The sequence below is a fragment of the Corvus cornix genome, chromosome 3 (assembly GCF_000738735.6).
Source record: "Corvus cornix cornix isolate S_Up_H32 chromosome 3, ASM73873v5, whole genome shotgun sequence".
Lineage (NCBI taxonomy): Eukaryota > Metazoa > Chordata > Aves > Passeriformes > Corvidae > Corvus > Corvus cornix.
In genome coordinates this window covers 27,219,495-27,231,851 of record NC_047056.1, presented here as the reverse complement: position 1 = coordinate 27,231,851, position 12,357 = coordinate 27,219,495, and the positions used below count along the sequence as shown (strand labels likewise).

The window sequence follows — 12,357 nt, the reverse complement described above, 5'->3', positions numbered from 1 at the left end:
TTATTTTCCTGCCAAGGTACTGCTGCTGAGGGCTCAGGTTTGTTTCCGATGAAGGTGGAAAGCAAAAACACTTTCAAATGTCTGGTTACTCTGGGTGGTTGCAGGCTCTGGCTAATAGTCATGCACACATGCTGTGGGGGTAGCAGCCATCAGACTGGTGCTGTAACCCACCATGGACTCTGCTCCAGTTCTTCCACATTTGTTTCTGCAGCCAGGCTCCACCTGATATGGAGGATGCTGCTACGTGATTGGTGGTTTTGCTCCAGGAGTGGGAAAGAGCAGGAGGTGAAAAGCCTTTTTTGTCTTCTCACCAGTGGTGTTCTTCCTCTCCCCAAGGAAAGTGCTGGAGGTTGGCCAGGCAGAGACCATACTGAGGTAGTTTTGGCCTCTGCTGTGCAATCATAAATCTGTCTTCTGACATCTTCATCCCTTCTCTATGGTCTGGCTGGGGACAGGAGGGTTAGTAATTGGTATGACTAATTCCCGAAAGCCCTACTGATGTTCTTGGTGATCTGTGAAGGACTTAAAGCTTCTGTCATACCCTGGGATGTATTGTAGCAGGAGTGTGCTTCTATTTTTGACTTACAGCTTTAGGAGGAAATGGATTGCCTGGATTTTGTCTATAGATATTGTGCTTTGACTGGGAGTGGGACCATCCTCAGATGTAAACCATGGCACTGTGCTGCTTGTGCTGTCATCATGCTACAGGCTAAAAAGAGAAACTTGCCCCCTCTCCGTTTCTATGCCCCTTTACAGGTATATCCAGCTTCTTTCAGAGAACTCTGAACCATAGTTGAACCTTTTATATTCATTCTGGGCAGGTCTAGTGGCATAGTAACCTTGGTGGAATGCTCCGTGATCCCCTAACTCTGCAATGTACTTGTCACTTGTTCAGCAGGTGGTCCAGGCAGCTCCTTAGGCATTTAGAGGATCAAAACCAAACCTTGCTTGTATGTGATGTCAAAGAAAAAAAGAACCCAACATCAGAATGAGCAAATTCAATTCTTTAGAGATTGTGATTTCAAATTTATTAGAGCTGTTGGAAGGTAGACAGTGTTGCCTTTAGTGGCACTGTCCCATAATTGGGTGTATTCCCTTGTAGGTCTCTCGGTGCATCTCTCTGTGTTCCTACTGACGCGTGACAGAAAGCTCCGAGGAGCGCTGGTGGGCTCTCTGAGTAGGAATTTCCGTTCCTCACCTCTAGCTTCTGTCTCATGCCATGGATTATCTGTATATGTGAGGTTGATGGTTTAGATGGGCCAAGGAGCCAGGAAGTTCCCAGTCCCCAGGCAGGTCCTAGACATGTTGTACACAGGCATGTGGGGTATTGATGGCTCCATGTGGGAGTGTGCTCAGCACAGCACAAATTCCCTGCTGCCTGCAGACAGGCATTTGCTCACTGGACTGTCTTAAGCCCCCCGCTTTGGAGTATATAGAACATATTCGTGACCCTCCCAAAGAAGTTAATAAGATTTTACTTTCATTTAAGCATGCTCACAAAGCAGAAGGCACTGTGACTCCCTTACAGGAACATACAGCCTGAGCTCCTGCAAATTACAGGGGATGTTGTACTACAATGGCTTTCTGCCTTTAGGGTTTAGCAGAAAAACACTGTAATGCCTTTTTTTTTTTTTTTTTTTTTTATTACTTGCAAACAGGAAATGAATAAGCAAAGAAAGACCATTGTAACTGTGGTTTCAGAGGCTGTTCAGCTTGAAACAAAGGGATTTCTTCACATTCAACCTCATTAGTCTGATTAGTGGGCTTGTAAAATGAAGCATGAAAATGAAACATGACATAGACATGAATTGATTGTACTAAAATCTACACAAACTGCTGCTTGGAAATGAAAGGATGACAGACATCTTCTCTGAGCTGTCTAAAAAGTTAAGCTTTTAAAGTAGCTCATTTTTTAGAGCATGTAAATTACATTTCTGTAGCTTTTAAGAGGAGACACAAGAAGCTGAAAAATCCAAATGAGCCTGTCACGTGATTTTTTTTGGTTGGTTGCTTGGTTGATTGGTTAGTTGGCTTTTTTTTAATAGAGCAGAGAAACATGAAGATGTAATAAGTTATCAGTAGACAGATATGTTGGGCAGGAACATGTTATAACTGTGTAGAAATGGATGATGGGCTACTTGTTGTTTCTATTTAAAAATCTGAGAGAGTACTTGGCATTGTTTTCAGAAAGGACTCTTTGTATCTTCCTGACTTCTGCTTTCAAATACACTCTGTCCTGTTTCCTTGGTTATTGCAAAAATACCTGTTTGGATCTTGATGGGAGATCCTGAAGAGAGGTGATTTTCCTCTTTCAGCATTAGTTCAGTTACTGGCACTGTGTGGTACAGGTGCAGCAATCTCCTGTTTTTAGTGTAGCTGTACAGCTACAACATAGTAGCTTTAAAATTTGGGTTTGAATGCCTAGTTTTCTTAGCAGAGATTAGTCACACAAGCCCATATCTCTTTAGGTATGAACTGATTGATTTCTGCATGCATCTCGTACTGTCAAAACTAGGTCTGTCCAACTGCAGTGTGTGTGCTGCACGTCACTGTGTGACTTCATGTCCTTTTTCTTCTGTAGCTCACTTAAAAAAAAAAGAACAAGTAATTTGAATGTACGTTTTGGTGTATTTTGAAGAAGTATTTTGAAATACTTCTTTCAAAGATGAGTCACACTAGTACAGTTGGGATCCCAGAACTCCTTTCGTAATTGTGGCGTCTGCATTTCCAGTAAGAGCATCTGGAAGAGGATTTCTAAATGCTGTTGGACATTGTGGAAAAGTGAGCTGGAGATGTTCATTCAGGAGGAGAGTTTGCCATCTTGGTAGTGAGGAAAGGAAGGGTATGGCTGAGGATTCCTGCAAATTGGAGAGGTGTATGATCACCGTGTGATCATTGTGAGTGAGGGGCTGAGCACAAGTGTGACTGTAGTGCTGCTTTCAGCCCTAGCAAGTTGCTGTCTTGGTTTGTCTCACTGGGAAGAACAGGGTAGGACATTGGTGTAGGAGGTGTGCTAAGCTGTTGCCCTTTGGGCAGTGAAGCTTGGAGGTTTAGTGTGACAGTAGAATGTATGGGGTTTGGAAAGCTCCCTGGGGCAATTTCGTGTTAGGCAGCTTTTGCTGTGAATGGCGTTGCTCTGTAATGCACAGCCACAAAGTATTTCCATGAACCATGGAAGTAATGCATTTCCAGGTGTATTTACCCCCTTGCTCCATATATTGGATTGTGCATTACCGACATCAAACCTAAGTAGGTGGGTGTTGTAGAGGTGACCTGTGTTGGGGACAGCACATGAAATGTGCAGCTTCTTCAGCTACCGCCCTTCTGGCCCATGACTCGAGGAGCAGCAGTGTCTGCTGGGCACAGCCACTACTGGTCATGCAGCATGCTGGGTGCTCCCATGCCAGGATCAGGAGGGCCTATGGAGAGCATGAGCTCCTGCCACAGGCTGCAGAAGACCCGTTTTTCAGGGTCTTGTGAATGGTCACCCCTTAGCAACCACTTTGTAACGTAGGTTTTGTAGGTACATGGGATTTATTTCCCAGATGTGAGTCAGGACATGATTTTGCCTATAAGGATCAAAATACTCTTTGAGATGTTTCCATGGAAAGGGGGGACTATATGGGAAAAAGGGAAGGGGGAGGAAGGAGGATCACTTCTTCGAGCAGGTTTTGGGACAAGTGTTTTGAGTATGGCCATCATGGCAGTCTGCCATCCAGAGGCACCTGTTGTGGCTCTTGAGTGCTGGGCATGGGCACTTTTCACTCTGTTTATTATTTTCAGCATAGGTTTGTGGAATTTGTGTAATTTAGCTAAGTGTGTGTGTTTCTAATACAAACCTCAGTGCAAACAAACCCTGCCCAGCAAGGACTGTTGCAGAAAGAAGAATGAGAGTACTGTTGACTTGAATATTCCCTGTTCCCTGTCTTTCCAAGGAGTTCCAGATATTTCATGGGCTCCTGGTTCCTCTGCTGGTTACCCAGACAAGTGTTTTAGTGACTTTAAGATGATTTCTTCTTTGTTTTGAATGAAGGGAGGGAGAATGTGTAAGGGGGGATGTTGAAGAAGTCCCTCTAAAAATGAAAGTACAAGTTAAAGTGTTTGTTCAGTATATTAAGATACAATTGATGGTTAAAATAGCCAGGTTTATGTCCACTTCTCAGAGTGCTTGGGTGGCTGTTTGCTGTCGATCTGGGGAAGGCAAAAAGGGGTGCTGGATAAAAGCGAACCCACCACGCAGTTTTTCAAGGTTTTGCCTGTCATTAAACAATCTCTTCTGCAGGAGAGAGGTTTTGAGAGGGAAGAGGGAAGTTCACCAAGAATTATTCAGTGTTGGTGTCACTTTCATCTTTGAGATTTCTGTGGTGATCAAAATGGCCCTGAAATAGATCATACTGCACACTCCAAAAACTGACTAAAGATTAAAATTGAAGTTGTGAGCAACAACCTGTGTTAGAAGGTGTAAATATGTTTTAAAAATAGCACCTCTGTAGTTGAGCAAGGCACAGGAAAACTCTTCATGATGTTTGCAGCTGAAGTTAAAATAAAGAAGAGCAACCTGCTTTCCTGGTAAACTTCCATTGGTTTGATTTCTGTGAACTCCTGGTGTGTTCTGGGGGCTGCAGTTAAGGACAGCACTATCTGTGTTAGCAGTAAAGCATAGACACAATTAGTATTGCCTGCTCTTCCAGGAAAAAGCCAATGGATGTCATGTGATGCATCTGAAAATGGATGGTGACGACACCCATTTTATGCTTCGTTTGATCCAGTGTAGTACCGTTGTGGTGCTGCTGTGTGGAGGAGAGGCTGAACTAAAATAATATGTATTTGTATGGATCATAAGGCTCATTATATGAGGCAACTTTTGTGGTTTGCCACTTAGAATTTTGCTCAACTTCTGCTACAAAATAATGCCAGGGAGCTGTGTGCTTTGGTCTGGGGGTTTGACAGTTGTGGGATTTTTGTAATTGTGCTTTCCCCTTCTATCTCAAATTTGGTGTTTACCAACATCTTGAGAAAAAAAGAGCATAATTTTCAAGCTGCTGGGTTTGTTTGATTTTTTTTTTTCCCCCACTAGAGAATATAAAATATAATTCAGTTGCATAAACAGTTGTAACTGGGAAAATGCATTCCTGCCAATGTCTTTAAAAATAGCTTTGTTCTGGAAAATTCTGCTGAATTGGCATTGTAATCACTTTCCTGTCACTCTCTCCAGTGGACATATGAGTGGGTTTTCGTTTTCCTGCGTGAGTCTTAACTTTGATTTTTCTGACTTACGGGTTATAACTAGACAGAGAGAGATACCCACAGATCACTCTCCTCTGGGGCACCCCAGGGTTCTCCAAATTCTGCACAGCCAAACTCTGGAGTGAGCATATAAGGATTGTCCAGGGCTGAAAATACTGATGGATAAGTTGGATTTGGAAATCACACCCTTTGTGAGCTTGTTGGTGTCCGTCAAGTGCATAGCAGCATTTGGCAGCAGTCTAACAAGTGTATGCACCTCTCTCTGTCTCAGGCTTAACTCTTGTCCTGAACAAGCAAGTATTTGTATGGGAAGAAGGTTTGGGGAGCCACAAATATGGATTCTCTTCCCACTAGTGTTAGTTCTGTGGTGCTGATAAGACTAAAAGAGCAAACCCATCCTGCTCCTGTTATGGCTGGGAAATTGTTCTGGCTTTACAGACCAGAGTTCAGCCATCTGGGAAACTTGCTCAACTCTGCTCTGATTTCCAAAACTGCAGGATAAATTATGTGCACATCTGAAATTTGCTGGGATTTTTCTTGAAGCACTGTGTCAAGGGGCTGATAAAAGAGACACTACATTTTCTGTGAGCCACCAGAACCTTTTTCATTCATACCCCACCACTGCTTTCCTGAATAGCAAATGGAAGTAGGCATGTAACAGCTGAGGAAAATGTATGAAATGACTCAGGGGTGGTGTTGCAGCTCTTGGGAGAATGCACTGACTTCTTGTGAGCTGGAGCATTAAATCTGCTTTCATGTCAGGCAAAGGATTGTGATCTGTTATGCCCCGTGGTTAGAGTGGGAATGGGGTTTGGACATTTTTAACACGAGCTCAACTCAAGAACCAGAGAAGCTGAGATTTGGGTGAAAAGGGCTGGGAGTCTGGCTGATAGTCATATCAAACAGGAAGCCAAGGCAAGGACATGATGAGAAAGAACCCACACTGCAACTCCCCAGATCCTCACAGAAAACTGCTGCCTGCAATGAGGGCTGTGTAGAGATGGGACAGATTGGAGCAGGTTTGTCAGGGAAAGTGAGCTGGGCAAGGGGAAGGCAGCATGAGGCAGAAAACAGAATAATGAAACCACAGACCTATGTAAGGACCAGGGGCTAGTGGAAGGAATGGCATCAGGGTTGGAGAAAAGGACAGGAGTCAAGACTAAGTGATTGTCTGCAGTTGCTTGCTGCAGCTAAGAAACCTGTTCAGCTGTTGAGAGACGAGAGAACTTTCCATGTTTGATGGATGAACAAGCCATCAAGATGGTGGTGCCGTGCTGCTGTGGTTTATTTAGGACCTTTAGTCCTGGAACTGTGCACTGGAGGGTGACACCAATGAGCCTGGAGGAGGCAATGCTTGAGGTAGTTTTCTTCTGGTTTGCCTTTGCCAGTGCTGTGGGGAGACAGCTCCAGTCCCTAGAGCCAGTGCCAGTCCTTCAAAGATCAACAGCCAGACCCCAAATATTAAAATACGCCTGGTGGGGCAAAGTCACTCTGGTTTCTGGTGCCGGTGCCTTTGAGGATCTATCTTGCCAGCTTTGTCTGTAATTCCAAGACCTAAACACAGGCTTTTCAAGTGAGGAGTTTGGGGGATGATTTGGGATTTTTTTTTTTTTTAAATAAAGCTAAAAGGAGTTGGGATTTTTGAGATGCAACCCAGGTGCAGTTAAGATGCAGGAATTTCCACATCAGATAGTGCACAAGGTGCGACACAGCTGCTGCTGCTTCCAGCGTGTCAAGGACTGGTGTTGGTTGGCTTGCAGTGTTGTAGTCCTTGCAAGCCAAGCTCATGCATGTGCTGCTGTTCCCTAATGAGACTTCCTAGCCACATTACTAACTGGGAGGAATGACTGAAGGGAATTAAGTAGCTTCTTGATTACAGGAATTTAGGACTTCTTCAAGGAAAATGTTCCATGTGAGACCTGTGGCACATCACAAGCTTCCAAAACTTCAGGCTGGCTTTCAGACAAACAACAACATAAAAACAGTAGCTAAGGTTTTTCTCACTTTTGAAAAATTTTTGATTATTTGAATGCATTTTTAATGCAAACACCCAAAACTGGGGTATGTCCCAATTACTGGAGCCTTCTGATGGCGCTTTTGTTGTATCAGTTAACTAAGGAAACATCAATGAACTGAGCCTGGAGCAGCAAGAATCCACGCCTGCCACCCCCCCCCCCCCCCCCCCCCCTGCTGCGGGCAAGGGTGGGCTCAGATGCAGCCCCAGGAACCCAAAAGGCAGCCTTTGTGCTGTGTTTTTGCTAAGGTTTGTGCTAAGGGAGCAGGACAGGGATGTGGGACAGACAGTGTCCTAATAAAATATTGTTAAGGACTTGCTTTTTTTCTTAGAAATTATTTCTTCCTCCCTTTGGAAGCCTATAATTAGGGTATGAGGGGGAAGAAAAAATAAGCTGTTTATTTAGAAGTAGCGGAATATTTCCAGTTCTCCACTGTACTTAAAAAAAAAATTAAAAAATATATACACACACACATGCATGTGGCATGTCTGTGAATAGCTTTATAAAGCTCCTCAGGTAGAAGTAACAGATGATACCTTTACCACCTAGAACTGGAGCATCTGTGTGTTAGTTTTCCTGTACTCTGCATGCTGCTCCAAGTGAGTGTGATGAATCACGTAGTGTCTGCCGATCTCAGTATGGCTTAGGAGCCTGTGTCTCCAATGAAAAGACAGTTGGACTTTGTTATCCAACTTTACTGGGCTTTCTTGGTTTTTTATTAGTAATCACATGTATTTTGTTACAAGCATTTCTTTGATAGACATTATGAATCTTACCTGAGTGAAATCTGTGTTCTAGGAAAAATGGCTGCTTGATCATTTTAAAAAGACGATAGACTTGATAATCAGCCAGAGACTGAGACCAGCCCAAGTCATGAGAGCTTGGCAAAACAGGCCAATTTTTCAGCAGAATGTAATGAGTGTTGAATAACATTGTTAGGATCAGTGCTGTGCTGTTAGAGATACAAAGTCTGATGCCAAGAAATGGTGCTTTTAGGCAGTGAAAGATGATGTACGCTGAATTTTAAGCACTTCTGGCCTACTGGGAAGAAAAAAAAAATTAAAAGCTGCAATAAATCCCTGTTCAGCAGAACAAAACTCAGCTCTTAATACATAGGTTGCATTGTGTTTCTGACCAGGGTTTGGGTCTTTGGGGTATGTAAATTGTACTGTCAGAGTTTAGCTGTCCACGATTCTCATATATGTAAGGAAAAACCACTAAAACTCACTAACATGAGAAGTGTTTAGCTGTAGAGGGGGAAAGAAAAAAAGCAGCTCAAGGCACTACTAATATGTTCCTTCAGCTATTTGAACATGGGAATGGTGAATGCAGGACCACCTTAGGTATGAGAGTGTGAACAATCAGCTGTTTGGATACCCCAAAAAAAAATTTCCTGACAGCAATATTTATATTAACAGTTAGCTATTACAATCTTTAAAAGGTAGAAGTTGATCTGAACAGGTTAACCTCCATTTTAGAGATTGGTTTTTTTCCAATACTCAGTTGGATTAAGATCTGCTATACTGAGTTAGTCTTTGTCCAAACGTCCCCAAGACTAAGGGGATACTTTAAAAGGGAGAGTTTTCTATCGTTAGTTACAACAGACATAGAGGCAAGGATTTGGTTTCTACTCCTACTGAGTGTCCAATCTAAGAAAGGAGGTAATGATAGCCCACTTTTGCAGGCTCTTCACAGGATTTGCTGCTGTTTGAGCAGCTCGCTGGTGCCTGTGTGGGCACTGAATGTTTCAAAGGCAGTTATCAGAAGGGTCAAGCATTAACAGCTTTCACACAGCCCTGCAGTTGAAGTGCATGTTTGGAAATGAATTTCTTAATGTGTCTGTCCTCTTACTATGCAATTGGTGTAATTACACAGGAAAAAACTGGCATTTTCTATATGGAAAAGGATTGACCTGTTTAACAGCATTGGGATTATCGACTGTGAGGGTGAAGCAGAGGCTTGGAAGGATTTGATGGGGAAAGCCCATTAATCATGGGTTTGTCAGGACTGCTAGAATATGATGGCTTCTGTTTCTCCACCAAAACTCAGGTTGGGAACTGTGGCAATTCAGCCTCTAAACTGTGATTTGGTAGTCTTAATTTTCCCTTTTTTTTTTTTTTTTGGTAAGTGTAAGGGTAGCATTACAAAAGGCACCCTCAGCATGGAAGCAGCAGTCTGAGACACAGGACAAGTTTCAGAAGGGCAGTGGCCTTCAGGGCATTAATTCTTCATTTGAAGAAAGATGGGTAAACTCTACAAAGCAGTATGGACCTTTGGCAGGCTCATTCCGAGCTCTCAAATATGGGTGACATTTGATTGTTCTTTCAGTCTTCAAAGATCAGTGCAAACCTTTAATTTCTATAAATAATTTAATAAATACTTTTGTTTTACAATGATACAACAAATAACAAATTCATAGCAAATGAGTCACAAAGAATTTAGGATCAGTATACTTTAATAAGGTATCAGTGTCAAAATACATTTCCTTATCAAGTTAAGGTTCCCATACAGTTATAATATTGTCAATAAGAATTCAGCAATATAGATTATGAAATAATTATGATAAAAATATGATTAATATTAAGACATGGAATATTTTTTCAGAGTGTTTTAGTAAACTGTTAGGGTATAACATCTTTAATGCTGAAACTACACAAATAAGAAACAGAAGAGCAGTATTCAAGTGTCTTTAATCCTTGAAGCCTTAAGTCTGTGCTACTGCAAATTTGACAAATCTGGATGGCCAATTTTCATCACGTTTTGATCCTTACAATAAATTTTTTCCACACAGTAATAACTTCACTTTAGGAGTAGATTATTTTTGGTAATAAACTCTTGAAAGGTTGCCTACAATAGGGAGTATATTTTTTTTACATCATGTACCCATAACAAAAGGCCTTCAGCTTTTCTAGGTATGTGTGGTTAAGACTCGCTTAACACAGCGAACTCTGAAGTGCTCTACGAACCCAAGGCTCTCTCTATGCAAGTGTCAGTGCATGATAAAAAGCAATTTTATATACCAGGCTTCAGCAGACTCAGAAGTCTCAAAAATATTTTTGTTCTAAGTTTCTGGGCCAGAGTTTTACCTTTAGTACTTTGCCACTGTTTCATTTTCTTCAGTGAATCTACAGTGATTTATACCAGTGGAGGAAGCAAGATGATACATCCCAACATAGATCTAAGTCTGTATTTTAAAGTCAGAACTGCTCATCTGCCTTTTACTTATATTTCCTGCTGTTTAGAGATGTTGTAACTTGAACTTTCAAAACCTTTTGAAAGGATTCAAAGCCCTATTTTTCAAGTACGTGTATGACAATTAATGATAGTTGGAAAGGAGCTCTGAAAATGTCTGGCTGCCTTTTAATGACTTTTTAGCTACTGATTAATGCAAGGCAAGTAAAAATGAGAGACCTCCCTGCTGGCTATTCATCTCACTATGCAGTCCCTAATTCTTTTTATCTAATTATAACTGAGTTAGCCTAATACACTGGGAAATACCACTTTGAGATTTGTTGATTCAATATTGCAATTATATTGCTAGCTAGCGTACAAAATGAAAAAGGGTAACATTAATCAGAGGTGTTAGTACTGGCCACTGCTCCGATTCCTGAAATATCAGCAACATCATAACAAATACTGCAAGTTTCTAGCAGAAACAGCTCTTAAAGTAGTTGTGTCATAGATATAGCAAAAGTACCAAGAGATGATTAACAACTGACCCAGAGAGAAATAATAATTAAAAAAAAAATCTGTTTTGTGTAAAAAATAAAAGGCAACAACAAAGAACAAAACAAGAAACCTCAACACAAACAAAAACACAGGTCTAAATCCTCCACTGGGGCAAATCTGTAGGACTCCCTTAGCTGTAGAGCTAAGCCAGGTTAAGGCAGCTGAGAATGTGGCTTGCTTCTGAGAAAAAAAGCTTAAAACGTGCAACTTTCACAGATACCCACAAACATTGCATTTCACCATTCACATTTCTTTCAACAAAGTGTATAAAAATGAAGGATAGGGATGGGAGGCAGAAGGCTGGGATTTTTCCTTAGTATGCTTTTCCAAAAGTTATTGAAGTTACAATAAAATAAATGCTGGAAAACAGAAAGACTCAAAGGATTTTAATTTGGCAGATCAACAAAAAACTGTGGTTGGAGATCAAATTTGTTTCATTCATCTTTGGCAATAAAAATATATCTTTGCAGTACTGCAGCCAAAGTATCACATGATGAGGCATTTATACCACAGCTTTTTAATAGCATGAAATTTGAAAAAAAAAAATTCAGAATATAAATTACAGGTAATGAGATAAGGGGAGGGTAATCAAACTCAATCAAACTAAACACCACTTTAATTGCAATAGAGAAAATACAGTAGATGTATTTCTTTAATATGAATAATAAAGTGAGTAACTTCAAAAGGCCACTATTTGGTAATGTGGACAGGTTCAATATCTAAGTAAAATCCTGTAAAAGTGTACTGGTATTAGAAATTGTCTACTTGCAAAAATATATTTAAAAACGGAAGCTGTTTTGAACAGTATAGGCCACGGAATATTGCGGGATCGCTCAGGTCGCCTGGTCCAGTGCTCGGAGCAGTTCGCTGCCCTGCAGCAGCATCGAGCTGCCCAACACAGGCACGTTCACCTCACAGTCATATCTCGTCAGCTCAGGCAACAAGTAGGGTTCAAAGGAGGGCCCCAGCAGGCGACTCGTCATACCTGGAACACAGCAGTGAAGCAAGTTATGGTGCTGAGACCAGAAAGGGCACTTTTTTCCTCCCACCTCTTCTGTTTACACCAGTTTCATTCTGGTTTTATGTCAATAAAACCACCAGTAGTTCCAGGTGTCAGAGCAAACCCGTGCTCTGCCTTAAACTGCTGCAAGGGTGTCACACAAACAAGTGCAATTTTTCACCTCCACCCCAAATTCTGATTGCTCTGAGAAAAACTGTATTGGTGCAGATGAGGAAAGCTGTAGTAAAAGACATGGTCTCTGAATTGACACCCACTCCCCTCGTGTATTAAAAAGAACAGATACACGTCCCCTTTAATTACTTATTTCAACATTTAAAAGGCACATGTTAAGACTAAGCTACAAAC

At 41.6% G+C, this 12,357-nt stretch overlaps 1 protein-coding gene and 1 long non-coding RNA gene across 3 annotated transcripts in view; one reads left to right on the top strand and one right to left on the bottom strand.

Annotated features, from left to right (window-relative positions):
• Positions 1–12,357, top strand: part of LOC104685754 — a 95,333-nt gene that overhangs the window by 82,455 nt on the left and 521 nt on the right. The gene's annotated exons all lie outside the window — the stretch shown is intronic.
• Positions 9,697–12,357, bottom strand: part of EPAS1 (endothelial PAS domain protein 1) — a 78,613-nt gene continuing 75,952 nt past the window's right edge. For both annotated transcript variants that reach the window (XM_039569993.1, XM_039569994.1), the window contains one exon: positions 9,697–11,976. In XM_039569993.1, the coding sequence (XP_039425927.1) occupies positions 11,825–11,976 (152 nt within the window). In that variant the 3' untranslated portion in view covers positions 9,697–11,824. The remainder of the gene's footprint in view (positions 11,977–12,357) is intronic.